This window comes from Octodon degus, unplaced genomic scaffold, assembly GCF_000260255.1.
Source record: "Octodon degus isolate 3935 unplaced genomic scaffold, OctDeg1.0 scaffold00092, whole genome shotgun sequence".
In the NCBI taxonomy this organism is placed as follows: Eukaryota; Metazoa; Chordata; class Mammalia; order Rodentia; family Octodontidae; genus Octodon; species Octodon degus.
The window spans coordinates 8,615,282-8,632,285 of record NW_004524668.1 but is presented as its reverse complement, the minus strand read 5'-3'; the positions used below and the strand labels follow the sequence as shown (position 1 = coordinate 8,632,285).

At 57.3% G+C, this 17,004-nt stretch overlaps 1 protein-coding gene across 6 annotated transcripts; it reads right to left on the bottom strand.

The window, feature by feature from the left end:
- Window positions 1-422: 422 nt before the first annotated feature.
- On the bottom strand, window positions 423-16,534 carry Arhgef19 (Rho guanine nucleotide exchange factor 19). Of its 6 annotated transcripts, none has more exons than XM_023722607.1 (17): window positions 12,876-12,915; window positions 12,423-12,592; window positions 8,966-9,409; window positions 8,346-8,633; window positions 8,080-8,188; window positions 7,928-8,004; window positions 7,413-7,675; window positions 6,786-6,946; window positions 6,506-6,658; window positions 6,169-6,298; window positions 5,991-6,065; window positions 5,786-5,875; window positions 5,473-5,633; window positions 2,690-2,848; window positions 2,217-2,296; window positions 1,458-1,562; window positions 423-1,098 (listed from the first exon to the last, which is right to left on the bottom strand). In XM_023722607.1, exons 2-17 carry the CDS (start codon window positions 12,466-12,468, stop codon window positions 941-943), a joined length of 2,499 nt encoding a protein of 832 aa, XP_023578375.1. In that variant the 5' UTR covers window positions 12,469-12,592; window positions 12,876-12,915; the 3' UTR covers window positions 423-940. The 6 variants fall into 6 exon arrangements, with proteins under 6 accessions (XP_023578375.1, XP_023578376.1, XP_023578378.1 ...); XM_023722609.1 differs by having other exon boundaries at window positions 1,006-1,098; window positions 1,458-1,593; XM_023722608.1 differs by lacking the exons at window positions 12,423-12,592; window positions 12,876-12,915 and adding an exon at window positions 16,480-16,534.
- Window positions 16,535-17,004: the final 470 nt, after the last annotated feature.

Below are 17,004 nucleotides of genomic sequence, written 5' to 3'. Positions count from 1 at the left end.
GTGCTTAAACATAGGCGGTAGAGAGACCTGATAAAGCCACACAGGATGGGTAAGGCGACCATGGAGGAAGAGAGCCGAGCGATGTGACCAGAGGTCAGGGGTGCGGACAGCCACTGAGAGCTGGAGAAGCGAGGAACGATTCTCTGCTGAGACTCAACAGAGCCCAGCTCTCCTGACACCTGACCTTTGGGAAAGTGACACTGATTTTAGATTTGTGACCCCCAGGCTTGTGGGAGACCACATTGCTACTGTTTCACGTCGCCTGTTTTGTGGTAACTTGTGGCAGGACCGAAGGAAACAAATACAAGAACCTAAAGGGCTGGGGAGATGGCTTCCGCGGCACAGCACCTGCCTGGTATGTGCAAGGTCCTGAATTTGATTCCCAGTACAAAAAAAATCTTAAGAACTAATAATATCTCTTTAATAGTTAAGCCCTCTCAGAGCTGACACTGTGCTCCTTGCAGCTGAGAGTGACCTAACTGATACACAGCCCCTTGTCCCCTCCGGGTTAGGAGGATTCTTGTCACCCTTGGGGTTACTAGAATTCCAGAAAAGGTCAGTCCCGTCCTGGCAGCCCAGGATGCTCCTGGCCTGGAGGGCATGGCAAGGAGCTGGAGAGGAAGATTCTAGAGACGTGCAGGTCCCAGCCACAGCCCTGCCGCAGTGACCAGGTGTCGGCAGGGTGGAAGCACAGGAGGGAGAACCCTGGTCTGGCCAGGTCTCAGCAGATGCCTGTCCTGGCCCCCATGCCAGAAGAAGCTGACGCCAGCCCTCCAGGGCAGACACTGACGAGTGTTGAGGACAGGGGGGCCCTCTGGGGGTCCAACTCCCGCTCCAGGCCTGTGCCCTCGGTGCCAGGGCCACAGACAGAGGCCAACAGTGGTGGCTTGGGCAGGAGACATCGCAGCTGGGCAGCCAGGCACCCCCGCTGCGCATCCTGTCACGCGGGGAGCTCCCCCAGCTTGCTGGCTGCACTCGTGACCCGCTTGATCTCCCGGAGGTTGCGGAGGCGGGCACTGAGGCTGCTGATCTCTTCCACGTAGGCCCGGGGCACCCAGCCCCTCTCGCCATCAGCCAGGCGGACCCCCTCAAGCCAGCCTGTGGTACACAGCCAAGAGCAGCATCAGTGGCACCAGGGCTGGGAGGGAAGGCTCCAGGGCCCAGTGAGCTCATAGAGCCTCCAGGAAGCGCCCAGCTCCAGGAAGCGCCCTGCCTTTGGAGATGACCTTCTGACCTGTTCTTCCTGGCGTCTCTGGGAAGGGTATTTCCCACTTTCTCTCCCCTGCCACCTCTATGCTACTACTTTCTGTGTGGGAAGTCCCCCCTCTTGTCTAACCTGATTCCCACATGCTGTGGCTGATCTACACTTGCATAACCTTTCCCTGGATGTCTTTGCTATGGAGCTGCCTCCTGCCACCCAGTCCGGCCAGGGAGGACCCCCTAGGAGCTCCACTCACCGTCACTGGTCCGAGTCTTCACTGCCAGGATGTCTGTCTTCTCCAGGGTCAGCTCGTCTGGCTGCAGGGCCTTGTATGTCCTGACACACTGAACCTGGGGGCAGTCTGCCGCCACAGGGAGGGTCAGGAGGGTCCCCTGTCCACCTGCCGGTTGGTCCCGCCCACTCTAGGCGCAGCCTGGGGCTCTGCTCTCTGTGTGCTGGGGTTCCTGCTCTGGCCAAGGGCTCTCACCTCCTGGCTCAGAGCGACAATTTGTTCTTGACCCCTAGCCCCATGTCTGACTGCCTCCCAGCCCCCCATGGACAGTGACATCTGGATACGGGCTGCTCTGAAGCTCCCTCCTGTGTTCCCAACTCAGATTCCTGCCGCATGCCTCCTGGTTTAAAAGCTTCCCACTCCAAAGCCCTCCCCAGGCCTGCAAGGCCCTGCCTGTTCTGTGGCTTTCCTCTTGCCATCCTCCTCCCCTCAGCCTTACGTGCAGCTCCAGCCATGCTGGCTTCCTCTCCTTGCCACCAAACCACTCCAGCACCCTCCTGCCTCAGGCCTTTCCAACAGTGACTGTGGCTGCCTGTCCTCATCCTTTAGGGTCAAGGGTTATTTCCCAGGGGACTTTGCTGACACTTATCCAGAGTAGGGGGCTCACCCCTAGATGGAGTGGGGCTCCTAGGTCAAGCCAGATAATCTGCCCCCATTCTATGCCCTCAGCTCTTTCCACAAGGCCTGGAGAATATGTGGATAGCAGGGGTGGCGGCACGCTACCTTCCCCCTCGCTGATGACCTCCTTGTCCTCCTGGGCACTGGAGGGACACAGGGCTGAGATCCATCGCTGCTTCTCACTTCTGGGGAGGGGAGATTATGCTGTCATGACATGTGAATCACAGCTGTCCAGAGTGGGACTGAGATCACAGCTGGGGGACTGGGAATGAGGTGCAGGCCCCGGCCCCTGGCAGGTCTGTACCACCCGCACAGACCCAAGCATAAGAACAGGCCCAGGGCCTCCTGGATGCCGTCGGAGACCACTTCCTGCCTTCTGCCACCGCCCTGAAGCCAGAGGTAAGGAGGGCCAAGGGGCTGGCATGCAGGAGGGCCCAGAGGCAGGGGGCTGCCCCACCTTGACACTCCTTGCTCTGCCTGCTGGCCTCCTTCTCTGCCCAGGCCAGGGAATCACTGGGCATGTGGGGGGTCACAGGCAGTGCTTCCAGGTCCTGCCTCCCCACCCTGGCCCTACTCACTCTGTGCGTGCCCTCAGCAGGAACTGGTGCTTGGAGTGCTGCCTGGGGAGGAGCTGCAGGAGGAACACGTGGCCGGGGATGCCCTGTAGCTTCAGGCTCAGGTCCCGCACCTGCAGCTCTGCCATCTTGGCATGGATGAAGACAGCGAACTTCCCCAGCCTGAAGACGGGGAGGCCAGGTCAGCCAGCCTGGCCCAGGGCCTCCCCCTCCAGCGGCCTTCCCAGGAGGTGTGGCTGCACAGAGCACCGCATCCGAGAAGTCAGCCACATCCCCACAAGGGAGCAGAGCCCCTCCCTGCCCATCCTGACGGAAGCAGAAGGTGACTGACTCTCCTCCTCGCTGTCCCCATGTCCACTCACCCTGAAGCTCCTGCCACCTCCACAGCACTTATGTTCACACAGGCAGAACATCTGGTCTCTCCCTCTCTAGTCCACTCCATCCCCCAAGCTGGCCAGAAGCAACGTGCCACTCTCTGTGGCTGTCCACACCCCTTGCTACCCTCGGAAGAAGTCTTTTTTTTTTTTTTCTTTTTTTTGGTGGAACCAGGGATTGAACTCAGGCCCTTACACTTGCCAGGGAAGCACTTATTCCACTAAGCCATATCCCCAGGCCCCTAATCTATTTACTATGATTTTCTTTCTTTCTCTTTTTTCTTACTTTTTTTTTTGTACCAGGGATCAAACTCAAGACTTTGCTTTGCCAGGCAAGCACTTATTCCAATGAGCTATCTCCCCAGACCTTTACTATGACTTTCTTTCTTTTTTATTATTATTATTATTTTCTTTTGGTGGAACCAGGGATTGAACTCAGGCCCTTACACTTGCCAGGGAAGCACTTATTCCACTAAGCCATCTCCCCAGCCCCTTAATCTCTTTACTACGATTTTCTTTCTCTTTTTTGGTACCAGGGATCAAACTCAGGACTTTGCTTTGCCAGGTAAGCACTTATTCCACTGAGCTATCTCCCCAGACTTTTACTATGACTTTCTTTCTTTCTTTCTTTCTTTCTTTCTTTCTTTTTTTTTTTTTTTTTTGGTACCAGGGATTGAACTCAGGCCCCTGCGCTTGCCAGGCAAGCACTTATTCTACTGAGCTATCTCCCGGGCCCTCTTTCTTTCTTTTTTTTTCTTTTGGCGGAACCAGGGATTGAACTCAGGCCCTTGTGCTTGCCAGGGAAGCACTTATTCTACTGAGCCATCTCCCCTGCCCCTACTATGACTTTCAACATCCCAATTTCCCCAACCTGCCCTTCTCTACAATTCTAGCGACACTAGATTTCATTACCCCCTAAATACACTTTACTGTAACTTTGTTGTACTCCCTGCTCCAAATCTGCTCTTTGCCTGGAAAACTCTTATTGAACCTTTAAAATCCAGCTCAAATGTCCCTTGCTCTGTGAAGCTTTACTGATTCCCACATAGGGGCTACCTCAGAATAACTTCCACCTGGGGCCAGCAAGATAGCTCAGCAGTCTAAAACGTCTGCTTAGTCAAGCTTAGTCAGGCACAGGGGACCGCGGTTCGATCCCCAGAACCACAAGCTGTACCAGCCCTGACCTTTAGGTGGGCTGAGCTGGCAAAAAAAAAAAAAAAGGAAAAAAACGTCCATCAAACCTCAATGAGGGCCAGCAAGATAGTTCAGGGGTCTAAAGCACCTGCTAAGGCAAGCTTAGGCAAGGCACAGTGACCCCTGGTACCACATGCCATGCCAGCCCCATCCCCAGGGCTGGCTAAGCCAGCCACACACACACACACACACACGCGCGCGCGCACACACACACCCCTCAGTGATGGGCTGGAGATATAGCTTAGCAGCACAAAAACCTGCCTGACAAACGCAAGGTCTGAGTTCAATTCCCAGTACCAAAACAAAATAGTCTGCTCATCAGGATGCATTTTTACTGTTCTGAGAGCTTCTAAGGGCAGAGAGTGAGTCCCATTAATTTTTTTTATGTTTTTTTTTTTTTAATTTATTTGTGTGTGTGTGTGTGTGTGTGTGTGTGTGTGTGGCCAGCTCAGCCCACCAGGGGGCGGGGCTGGCTGGCATGTGGTGCTGGGGGATTGAACCGCGGTCCCTGTGCTTTGCTAAGCTTGTTCTAAGTAGGTGCTTTAGACCACTGAGCCATCTCTCCAGCCCATGAACCATCTCACCAGCCCGAGTCCCATTAATATTTAAGCCCCCTCTACCCAGCAGAAAACCTGGCTCAGAACACGGGTTCACTGACATTTCATTGAGAAAACAAACCGGGAGCGAACTCTTCTCATGGCCTATGAAGCCACCCTCCAGCCCATCCTGGAATTCTTCCTTAGCCCTCCTCTCAGCATGGTCACAACCGGGATGGAGCGAGGGATCGCCAGGCACCAGACCCCACTCTGGGCCTCCTTGCATGGCATCTCTTTTGCAGATGGAAGGCAAGACACTGCCATGGTAAGAGCCCAGAGCCTGGCACCAGACAGAGCTGGCCACCTCCTGGCTTCTTCCTGCCCAGGCTCCCTGGCCTTGGAGTAGCAAGGAAATCTTCCTAGCGAGAGCCCTGGAGGGCTGAGGGGAATAGTCCATGCAGCTGGCCTGGCACAGACAGATGCTGAACAACGCAGCACTGGACCGCAGGGCTGTGCAGCCCTCGCTGCTCTCACTGGCCGAAGCTCAGGGCACAGCCAGGTCTGATCCACACCTGGGTGCCCTGGCAGCCCAGCCTGATTGGGCCCATGGGTGGTAAGCTCAGTGGTAGAAAAGAAGGAAGCCTGGTTCCTTCCTACCGCCCTCTCCACCACCCCAACTCACTCCTTCCGCCGGGACAGCAGCAAGCAGTCGTTGAAGAGGTGCAGATAGACTGCCTTGCTGGATAGCTTTAGCTTGGCAGGTGGTGCTGCGGGCAGCGGTGCCAGCTCCACCAGCTCCCCATGCCGGACCAGCCAGCGGGCCTGAGAGATCAGTGGGAAGATCTGGGGAGGAGTAGGCAAGGGCAAGGTTAAGTGAGCTCAGGGGCTCTTGGAAGAGAGCACAGGATGGCAGTCAGCAGGCTGTCCAGGCAGTGGCCAGGACAGGAAAGCGCAGGAGTGGCCTCCGCCCTATTCCTCCAGCAGTGGGCACACACCTTGCCCTCAAAGTGGATCTTCTTGCTCAGGTGGATGAGCTCCTCTGTCCTCTTCATGGACTGCACGCTGGCATTGCACTCTTGCACCAGCTGAGAGGACCAGAGGCAAGTCACCGGCCGCCCTTAGCCGCCCCACCAGAACCCCACTGCAGACCAGGCACTAGGGAGCCCTCAAGCCCAGCAGGCCCCGCCCAACCGAACTCACCTCCTTGAGAGCGTTGAAGGCTTTGGTGGCCATGTCTTCGTCCTGGGAGCCCTGTGCTGTCCGCTTCAGGATGTTCTGTGAGAGGTGATGCAAGCAGTGAGGCCGGCTGGACTTCCCCCCTCCCCCATCCTGCCCCTCGCTCACGTGACTGTCGGCCCATCAGCCCCACCCCCCATACCTCCACTAGCATCTTGAGGCGGGTGATCCTCTGGAAAGGTAAAATGAGGAAGGAGGTGAGGGGTAGCCGCTGGCACACGGGAGACTCCTCCAGGCGAGCCAAGATGCCCGGAAACTTGGGGTTCTCCAGGCTGGAAAGGGAAGAAAGGTCTGGAGTCCCAGCTGGGCCTGAATGCCTGAGATCCAGGACCCAATCATCACCACCCCACTGGCTCTTCAGCTACCACTTATCCTCGGGGCACAGAGGCGGTTTTGGAGACCCTTCACCCAGTCCTCTGTAGTAACACCTGTTGCAGCCCCTCTCTTTCCCTCTCCTCCGCCCCAGGCCCCAGCCCTACAGCAGACGCTGGTAGGTGCGCTCCTGGTAGGCCTGGTTGGTGACATAGGGCAGGTAGACGCGGCGGAAGGCCGGGCAGTGGTGTAGCACCACATCGCAGACGCTGAAGCGCAGCACATCTGCCTCCAGTCGTTGCTCCAGGTCCTGCAGGAACCTGGGTGGGTGGGTGGGTGGGTGGGGCGTCAGCCCTCAGAACCAGGACCTGGAACCTGGATCCGGGGGCCTGCCCCACTACAGGATCCGTTCCCACTCCAGCCAAGCCAGACCACTCACTGCCTCACCTCTCGCTGGTGCTCTTGACCTCGGGCAGTTTGGAAAATAGCCACTGCTTGTCCTGCACTCCTAGACACTCGCTCAACTCAGGGGAGCCCAAGAAGTGGCCCACAGCCACCGACAGGCTGTGGATATAGGAGGCCTCGGAGGTGATTAGCTCAAACTTGGCCTAAAGAGAGCACATACGGGGTTCTAAGGACGAGGGTGGCCCACCCGGACCTTGGCATTGACTCTCCACCACCCAGTCCTTGCCCTTTCTCCAACCCCACTCCTAATCCTGAACCCTAATCCCCAATCTCCCACCTCCTGCCAAGTGCCTGCTCACCATATCCGCCCTAATCTACCGAAGGGTCTCCTGGCCCACCTCGCGCTTGTCCATCAGTCCCTAGCCCCGCCCCCGCCATCCCGCGTCCACCTCAGTCTGCTCCCAATGGCTCCGCCTTCCGCCCCGCCCCGTCACCCCGCCCCTTGCCTGCCACCTCCTCCCGCTTCTCCACTCGCCTGGGTCCCAGGCTCGCGTCCCTTCGGTCAGGCCACCTTCCGCGGTGACAGCCCGCGGCCCCGCCTTTGTGTGGCCCGGCCCCCGCTAAGAAGGAACCACCGATTTCTGCCCCCTCCGCCAGCTCTCAGCCCACCTCCTGCAGCTTGCAGTCTCGCAGGCTCAGCGTCGCCAGGACGCCGCTGCCGCGCACGTCGGGGATGTCCTGCCACAGCGAGAAGGTGGAGCCGCGCGCTGCGCGCTGCGCCCGGAAGGAGCTGCTCGGGGAGAGGTTGGCGCGCGGCGGCCCGGGCCCCTCCTCCGCGCCCTCCGCCTCGTCCCCGGGGACCTCCTCCTCGCGCTGCTGCCGCCTCAGCTCTCGAGCGCTGGCCACGTCGCTGTACTCCTGGTAGAGGACAGCTGGGGGGCGGGGGTCGAGGGGCGTGAGGACAGGCCACGGGCGCCGGCTTCCCAGATCCCGCCCCAAGAAACCTTGCCGGGGTTCTGATGTGCGGACGCGGAGAATTCATTCATTTACTCCACACTGACAGCACCAACTACGTGCAAGCCTCCGCTAGCTGCTGAGAATTCTGTTCTGCTCTCGCAGATCGCCACCTCCCAGCTCTCCCCAACCCGGTTTTCGACCCTTTCCCAGAGACCCTGTCCACGTACAGTTAAGGAGGAATCGCGATTGCCGCCGCTCATTGTCGCCCTTGGGGTCTGGAGGCAGCTCTTTCTGCGCGTCCAGCCTAGGAAAGACATCATCTGAGCCCTTGTTTGCCTACATCCTGTCTCAGACACCTCCCTGACTGGAAGGTGGTTACCTTGGCTCCGGCCAGTCGGTGTGGCCCTCCTTCAGGTCAACAAGTGTCGGCAGGGCTACACTGTCCGCCCTCATCTCTGTGTTGCGAGACTCTCTTCCAGGTGCTTTCCCTAGAGAAAGCAAGAGTTGAGGGTGAGTGGTCCAGGGAGTAGCCCCAGGATGGGTCCCCACTCCCAGCCAGGCAGCACCCAACCCAGGTAAATAGGCCATGTTCCACCCTGCATCCGGCTCATCAGCTGCCCCGGGGTCCCAGGGAGTTGCTAATACCTTCCCGTGCAGCTCCCGTGCCTGCTCCAGAGGCTGGTGCCCTGGCAGCGGAACTCCGTCCCAAGCGCAGTGAAGAGTGAAGCCGGGTCATCAGCTCAGACGCTGAGAAGCGCCTCCGCTCAGGCCCCTCCAGGCCTAGCTGTCTGGGTGTCCCAGACAGCTCTACTGGCCTGGGCTCCGCTGTGTGCAGGGCTGGTTCCTGTGCTGGCCGGCCAGGCTCCAGGAAGACAGCATGGGGCTCTGGGCCACTGGTGGCCTCTTCACGCTGGTACACCCGCATCTTGCGCCCTGGCAGTGGGGGAGGGGCACGGGCTGGTACCACTGGGGACTCTCAACTTCCCTGTTGTTGCCCACCTTCCTGAGCATTTCCAAGATGTTCAGGGATAGGCAGTCACCAGGACAATGGGATCAATAAGAGGGATGGATACAGCATAAGGCCTGAATGTCTAGGACAGCTTGACCTCCTGTATAACACTGGACATGTCACCCTCCCTCAGCAGGAGTTCCCTTATCTCTACAATCTCCCACTTGTCCTTACTTTCAGGCAACTCTGGGATTCAAAGGGTTCAGAAAGAGCTACCCAGCCCTTCCCCTGGCTACCCCCCACCAGGGTGACTCACAGGCTGACTTCTTCTCCGAGCCGTGGCTGGCCCGACGCTGTGGCTGCATGTGCTGAGAACGCCAGGGTCCCTCCAGAGCTGGGGCCTGGGCTCCAGGGCAGTGGGGCCAGCTGCCAGCCCTGCTGGGCCGCATCCCTGTGCTGGTGGAGATCTCCGTATCTGGGCCTGCTGGGGATGGGGGCCATAGCAGCCCTTGGAGAGGGGCAGGGGTCCCCAGGGACCAGCGACTCCCAGGAGCCCGCAGCTCCTCTTGGGCAACAGGGAAAAGGTCCAGGCACACAGGACTTAGAGGCTGTAGGGTGGGCAGCTCCACAAAGGACAGGCTCTCCTGCTGGCACACAGCTACTGGGCGGCAGGCAGCACCAGGTGGCCCAGCCAGGTGGGGCTGGAGCGTTGCAGGTGGCCCACAGTCCATTTCTCCTTTGCTCTGCCACCCACCTGGGCCTGCAGGGGAGATGGTATCAGACCCAGACTCAGGACAGCAGTGCCGGCCAGTAAGTTACCACGTCCAGGAGGCCTGGACAAAGCCTGGTGTGCACATGCGTACACGCACCTGTAAATAATAGTAATACTTACTGGCACTGCCTGAATGACAGCCAGAGCTTCACCTATCACCTTATTTAATCCTTACAACACCCCTACTCATTGATGCTGTCATTATCCCCATTTTACAGGTGAGCAAAGTGAGGGAGAAAAAGAATTTGGTGAAAGGGAGCCAAGCTTGTCACTTGAATCTCCATTTCAATACATATCTTTGTGTACACGCATTTTTCTCCCAAGTACACACACTGACACACTTTGAAGTCAGGCTCACATGTTTATACACACTTTTTAGCACTTATGCTTCTTTTTTTTTTTTTTTTTTTTTTGGTACTAGGAATCAAACTCAGGATCTTGTGCTTACCAGGCAGGCTCTTGTGCTGCTGAGCTACATCCCCAGCTCAGCACTTATACTTTTTAAATACACATTCACACAGATGCCTTCTCAATGAATCCACTGACCCATCTGACCCTGGCGCATGCACCCAGGCTTTCTCCCACTGCCCAGTGACACGCAGACACAAACACTGAGGCCCACACCTCCTTTGCTTTGGTGTTGCCCAATACTCTCCCCTGCTGCCGCCATACCCAGAGCTACGGCCTTCAGCACTGAGTGATGCCCACACCCATGCCAAGTTGGCTGGGAGGGTCACAGACTGGCAGGCGGGCCACCACCAAAATCAGGCTAGACCGCCCACAGAAGAACTGGGAGGTGGCCCAGCCCTCTCAACCTCCCCATCCCCTGTTGGGGTGAGAGGGGTTTTCCCCCATCCCACCTCCTAGCCCTGGACCCAGCCAGGCTGAATGTGCCCTCTCTGGGCAGGACCACACCCAGGGAGCTGCCAGAGCCTCAAGCCCCCAGAGCCTCTGCCCAACGCACCCCATGCCCTCACCTTTCCTGCCACCGAGACGCTGCTGATGCCGTTGGGCTGCTGCACAGGGGAAGCCCTCTCTCTGCCCAGCTGGCTGGGGGACATCCCACCCAGACAAAGAGTTTGATTCATCAAGCCCTGTGGTGAGCGAGTGGGGAGGAGGAGGAGACGGCAGTGGGGTGGGCGGGGGCCTGGCTGAGGCTGGCCTCACTGTGGGCAGGCTGGGCAGCAAGGACTCCCTCCCCAGGGCCACATGGCTCTCAGGGCACTGCCCAGCCTGGCAGGGCTAAGGAGATCCAGGAGATGGAGGCAGAAGGATTTCAAGAAAACTATTTAGAGGCCATTTAGCCAGCAGCTCAGAAACTGAGACCCTGAAACAGTCGAAAACAGCAAAACCACATATGCTGAGACAAGCAGGGATCCGAGATGGTGACAGAGACAGGGACAGAGGTTTCACAGTCCAATACTCAGAGACAGCTGTGAAGCCCAGGAAAAACCTGAGATGGGTGGACAAACAATTTGTGTCCCATGGGGTTGCCAGCCTGGTGGAGGAACCAAGAACAAAAGCAGTTACCACCCAGACTGGCAAGAGCCCCGCAACAGGCACCATCAGAATAGGTTCGGGGCCCTCTCAACCGGGTATGCGAATCTGGGAAGGCCTTCCTGGAGTGGGCAAGGGCTGCTTTGTGGCTAAAATTTCCAGGGACTGAGTGCACATAGATAGATAGGGAGTGATTCCTGGACTGGAAGAGTGACAGGACCCAAAGAGAGACAGCGGGGTCTCTGCGGCCTGGCCTGGGACTCGTTCTCCTGGGTGTCTGGGAGGTCAGGTGGGGGGTGAGGGGGAGGTACCAGCTGCTGCCAAGGGACTTCCCCGTGGTGAAGGCTCCAGCTTGGACTTTGACCTCTGTGCCTCCACAAACCTTGGTTTTCTCATCTGGCAAATAGGAGTGTCTTGCAACTTTGTAACTCGGAAGGTGAGGATAGGATAAATGATAGTTTGTGTAGAGCGTTTTAGGTGTAATCCTGTAATCCTAGCTACTCTGGAGGCTGTGGCCCGAGGATCGCAAATTCAAGATAAACTGCATAGTGGAAGTGTCCTCCCTGAGGGTCCCTCCTTGGAGTATCATTGTCATTAGTCTTTCTCTAGTTGGGAGAGGGTGTGAGCCATCAGCCAGACCAAGAAGTGGAAGACACACATTTTAGGAGAAGGCTCACACGTGGGTTCTGCCCCCCAGACAGGTCTTTTTCTCCCTGAGGAATCAGACCTTCAAGACTCAAGCCCCACTTCAGAGGGCAGCATGCAAGCGTGAACATGTGCCCCTGCTCCCTGTGTTCTGTGAGACTCTCTCCCCTTTGGTCCTAGAAGTCCCTGGGAGGGGGGCAGGGAGGGACCCCATCTTTACAGGGATAAATAAGCAATATGTTGAGTCCTTGGGGTGGAGGCACCCCCAGTCTAGGCCTCAGAGGAGAGGTGGGTGCCTGTGGGGAGAAGGGAGGGGGAGGGCACTCTCTGGAGACAAGGTTGGAGAGTGGCGCCCATGGGGGAGATCAGGATGGAGTCAGCCTCCACCCAGGTCTCCCCCTGCCCCCCCCCCGCCCCCCCCCCCTCCCCCCGCCCCTCTGCAATGGGAATGACCCATCCAGCTGTGGTACCAGTCTGTGGCTTCCCAGGGGGGCGGCCGAATGTTGGTATGAAGCAGGGATAGAGCTAGTTTACATTGTTTGTAGCTCACTTTTATTAGGGGGAATAAAAGAAGGAGAAAGGAACAGGAGGAGGAGGAACAGGAGGAGGAGGAAGAGGGGGAAGAAGAGGAGGGGGAGACGGAGAAAAAAAAAACCTCAAGAAGAGAACTGGCAGAAGAGACATCACCTGCCCAGGACACGATCACAGGATAGAGACTGCAGTAACCGAATAGCCACAAGGGTCATTCTGAAACCGCAAGGAAATGCGCTGTCCAAGTCTGAAGGCCCGTGCTGACACTGACCGGTTCTGTGAGGCCTCTAGCAAATCCCAGCCCATCCTTGGGCCTCAGTATCCCCACCTATAAAAGCCCCGGAGCTCCCCTCACTTTCAGAATCCTGAATCATCACAGGTTTCTGCAGGCAAAGAAGGATGAGCAGAGACCAAGGAGAGTCCCGTCCAGCGGGCACCACTCACCACAGCAGATAGCGGCCCAGTTGGCAAGGCTGGCAGAGTACCGTGTCCTGGACACTATTGTGTTCAGCGAAAGCATCTTAGGCCCCTGCACCCAGCTCTTTTCCCTGCCTGCGCCCTTGGCCCTGCTACCTAGGGTGAAGGGCCCCTCTGAATCCCATAGGACAAAACCAAGTGGAAGGTCAAGGTTGGAAAGGGGATCCATGCCAAGTGGTCTGCAGAGGCCCGGGAGACCGTAAGTGGATGGGGCCAGGATCAGAGCCAAGTGGGTAGCACAAAGGACGCCCTCGGAAGCCTTGCGGGAGGAGGACGGGGCTGCTGGCACCCAGTGGGGCCCTACCTCAGCCAGGGAGCTTGGTCCAGCTGTGGGCACAGTCCAGGGCTCCAGGCCACCCTGGGGGCTCTGGGGCTGCAGCCAAGTCTTCAGGGGGCAATGTCAGCATGGCCCCTGAGACAGCAACGCAAGCTCCAGGGTATTGTGTGGGGCAGGGAGGGGGAGGGAAAGGCGGAGGGAACCTCGAGGAGAGGCAGGCGGCTGTCTCAACGTGCCTGCTCCCCGCCCCCCTTCCCAGAACCGGTTTGGCCAGTCTGGGGTACGAGAGGGGGGCTGGAACAATGGGAGTCCTATGCCTGGGAGAAGCTCTGAGGGACCCCAGACAGATTTCCTAAGGATGGGGAAGGCATGGCTTCTGGTCCTAGGAGACAGGTCACCCCTCTTCTAGAGCTTCCTGTCCAGTGTGCTCAGGGGACTTACTGGGGCAGGAAGCATCCAGGGAGTTCATAGAGACCATTCCAAGCCCTGAAGTTATCAGGGACCCTGAGACCGAGGCTGAGCCTCTCGAAGCATCCATAAAACGGGAACACTCATTGTGTTGGCCATTTTGAGATGGAAGCAATCCTGAAACCTGGAGGTGTGGCCTTTGGTGCCGTCCTGGACAACCCTTCTAGCATGGCTACACCTCACACTGCTCCCATCCTTTCCCTCTACATGGGATGACACACTTCACCACCTCCTGCGGCCTCCTCCACTGTGAAGCATCCCCAGTTTTCCACACTGTCCTCTATAATATAATTCGAATAGCCAAAGTCCACCCTGCCTTGTGACAGGTGTGGTTTTCCCTATCAACGCCTGTGGAAGGGGAAGCCATTTCCTCTTAATATCACCTGTCATTTATTTGATGATGATGATGATTATTATTATTATATTTTTTGGTGCCAGGAATTGAACCCAGGGCCTTGTGCTTCCCTGCCATTTATTTGTACACTCTACAAATACCAAGCACTTCACACCAATGTTACCGTATATGCAAATACTAATGTTTATGCTGCTGGTAACTCTTGCACACTTGCCCTATTCCGGGCGCAGCTCTGAGCATTGCACATGCATCCGTCCACCTGATCTCTACCTTGGCCCAAGGAGGTGCCACTGTGACTGTAGCCACTTAGCAGCTGAGCTGGAGGCCTGCGCAGGTACATCGCCCATGTCATCCCCCTGGAATTACTCATTAATTCTGTGACATGCCATCATTTTTTTTTCTTTCTTTCTTTTCTTTTCTTTCTTTCTTTCTTTCTTTCTTTTTTTTTTTTTTGGAACCAGGGATTGAACTCAGACCCTTGCACTTGCGAGGGAAGCGCCTATTCTACTGAGCCATCTCTCCAGCCCCAACATGCCAACATTTTAAGGCCAATGAGGTTGAGGTTCAAGGGATTAAATAAATAGCCCAAGGTCTCCTAAGAAGTAATATTGAAATCCAGGTCTGTCTGACTACACTTAGCCACTCCCTGCCAGGCCACTGCTTCCGCAGACTTGGGGGAGGGCCCGGGGAGCAGTGTAGATGTCCGCTGGATGATAACTCAGTAGACCAGCTAAACCCTTTTATTATGGTTCCTACACCAGAGGCCCCCGTGAGCATATGAACCCCTATGAACTATCACTTGGCTTGGGTGAGTGGGGTTCCTCTGCTCCCTTGAATCCACTTTGCCCTCCCCCTACCCTAGCAGCATCACAGTGAACAGACATTGTGCAGGTTGGTGGGGACCAGGTAGCCATGGAAATTTGCCCATTGGGATACAGAGATAGGCTGATTGCTAGCAGCACAAAAGACAGGGTAAGGCTGGGAAAGCTGGGAGAGAACTCTAACAGGTTCATCCTGGGCCAAGGCACTGCCAGAAAGCCTCGCTGGGGTGTCCTAGGGGACTTAGGGCTCTCACTCGCTGCCCCTGTGTCCTGAGCTTGGGGAACAGCACCCTGCTTCTGAGGACAGAGAAATGCTTGGTCAGGTGGGGGAGTGGCCCCTAAGCGCCAAAGCCTCCTCCAAACTGGGTGCCCGAAAGCTGCACACGAAGGGGGCGGGGCGGGGCAAGGCAGATGAGGGGCGGTGGAAACTGTAGGGAATCCATTCAATTCCACTGGGCTAAGCCGAAGAGGGCTAGCTAAGGGACCCAGTCAGCGAGGTGCAGCTGGGGCCTGGCTTCGCGGGCTCCACAGACCCAAAGCAGCGCCACCGCCCTCCCCCCCCCCACTTGTCTACCAGCGCCTGCTTGGCCATGTAGTGCCCACACTGTCACGGTAGGTAGATCGCTGCACATCGAGCATGAGCCAGGCAAGGAAGAACAAAACAAAACAAAACCAAAAAAACAAGAAACGAGAAGGGGAGAGAAAAAATGATTACTTTAGCAGCTCCCCCTCCCAGTTTACTGAGCATAGAACCCAAAGCCTTGAGCTTTAGTCTCAACCTTTATTTCCCCCTAGAACTTGCACTCCTCCTGCCTCAGCCTCCCAGAGTGCTGGGGTTGCAGGCCACCGCCACAGCACTGGCTAGCAGGCTTGATTTATAGGGCAACTGCCATGTGCAAGGCACTCTGCAAACTCCGAGATTTAAAATTCAGTTAATACTCATGGCAATTCAGTGAAGGGGGGTGTAATTTATACTCCCGTTTTACAGATGAACAAACCAAAGCATAACGGGTTGTTATTTGTCCCCAAACACAGAAATATGATGTGAACTCTTTAGCACCGTTAGGGCAGAAGCTGGCGACGGAGGAATTTAAGCACAACTGGAGGGAGCAGCTTTCTCTCTTCCCTTTAGGTCTTTTGCAAAGAGATAATAATATTCTTATTAGTGATAATGATACACTGAGCGCCTACATTGTGCAAGTAGTTGACACCGACTCTTCGTAACGACCCTATAAAGAAGATCCTATTATATAATTCATCCATTCACAGCGAGTCGGCCGACCGAGTCTGAACTCGAACCGGTTCAGTTCGAGGCAGAGGCGGAGCCTACCTCTAAGGCGGGGACGACGGCCAGACTCGCAACCAGCAGTTTGCAGTGGAGGAGAGTGAGGCTCCCTGCGCGTCGCGAACGGCTTCGCACCCGGCGCGAGCTGTTCTGGGTGTGGGGCTCGGGGGTCGACTCGGAGCCCTACACTCCTGCTCCCTCCCCGGCCCTGGAACGCGGCGCTGCCCCTTTAACTGGAGCTCCGGTGAACTCAGCACAACTGTCCGCTGGGCGGACTCCGCTTCCTGCGGTCCCAGCTCGGTCCCCTCCTTCGGGACTCGGTGACTCCCACCGGTCCCAGAAAAGCCACGCCTCCAAGCAGACCCCGCCCCAGGAAGGCGCCGCCCCGCCCGCAGTAAGCCCCGCCCCCGCCCTCCCGCGCCTCTCCGAGCCCGGCGGGCTGTGGAATCTCCTTCTCCCACCTGCGAGTGTGTGGTTGCCCGGGGCCAGGGACGGCGCCAGCGGGAGGCTCGCGGAGCCGCGCAGCTGCCTCTGGTATTCGTCCTGGTAGTGACCCGACCGGAAGTCCGAGGGGAAGGCGAGGTGGAAAGCCTGCAGAGCTCAGCTAACCCGCATTCGTGTCCCCCTCTCGCGGCACAATGAGCCTGCAGCCGGGATTACTAGCCCTCTGATTTTTACAAACCTCTGGACCTGATTCCTCACCTCGGTCCCTTTTTCCTTAACCGTGAGCGCCTGCACCGCTCTCTGACCGCCGTTTGCTCGTCGTTCACACTCGGCAAGGTGCTCTCAACCCCGGGAGACCAGTCAGTGCTCCACCCAGCGGCTGGCCTGAGCGAACAGGGGCGCCAGAGGGAAGGCGACCGCAAAGATGAACTCAAATTATAGCTCCCCGAGGCCGAGGGCGGCAGGCCTGGGGCCACCTCCCGCTGTGCCCATGGGGCTGAGCCCTGGCTCACTCGCCACAGGTATTCATCAAACAGGCCTTCGCACCAGATGAGCTCACCGGCTCTCCTCCTATCTCCGGGCTCCAGCCCCATCGGAATGGCAGCCCTGCCAGCTGCCCAGACCGTGGCCGCCTTCAGCCTCCTGCAGCAGGTCCAGGGAGACCAAATAATGATCGAAACAGCCTGTGCTAGAAACTGCCATTTCTCATTTCTTAATATCCCACGGAGACACCTCAAACTAAGGCATGGTAGTGCAAGCCTGTAATCCCAACACTCCGGGAGC

What these genes read in the sequence shown, in the direction of transcription:
- Arhgef19 (XM_023722607.1), bottom strand. Translation starts at nt 12,468, where the DNA reads ATGATTCAGGATTCTGAAAGTGAGGGGAGCTCCGGGGCTTTTATAG. An exon ending in GAGACTGCAAGCTGCAGGAG is followed by an intron (nt 6,947 to 7,412) that starts GTGGGCTGAGAG and finishes TGCTCTCTTTAG; the next exon opens with GCCAAGTTTGAGCTAATCAC. An exon ending in GGTCATCAGCGAGGGGGAAG is followed by an intron (nt 1,563 to 2,216) that starts GTAGCGTGCCGC and finishes CTGTGGCGGCAG; the next exon opens with ACTGCCCCCAGGTTCAGTGT.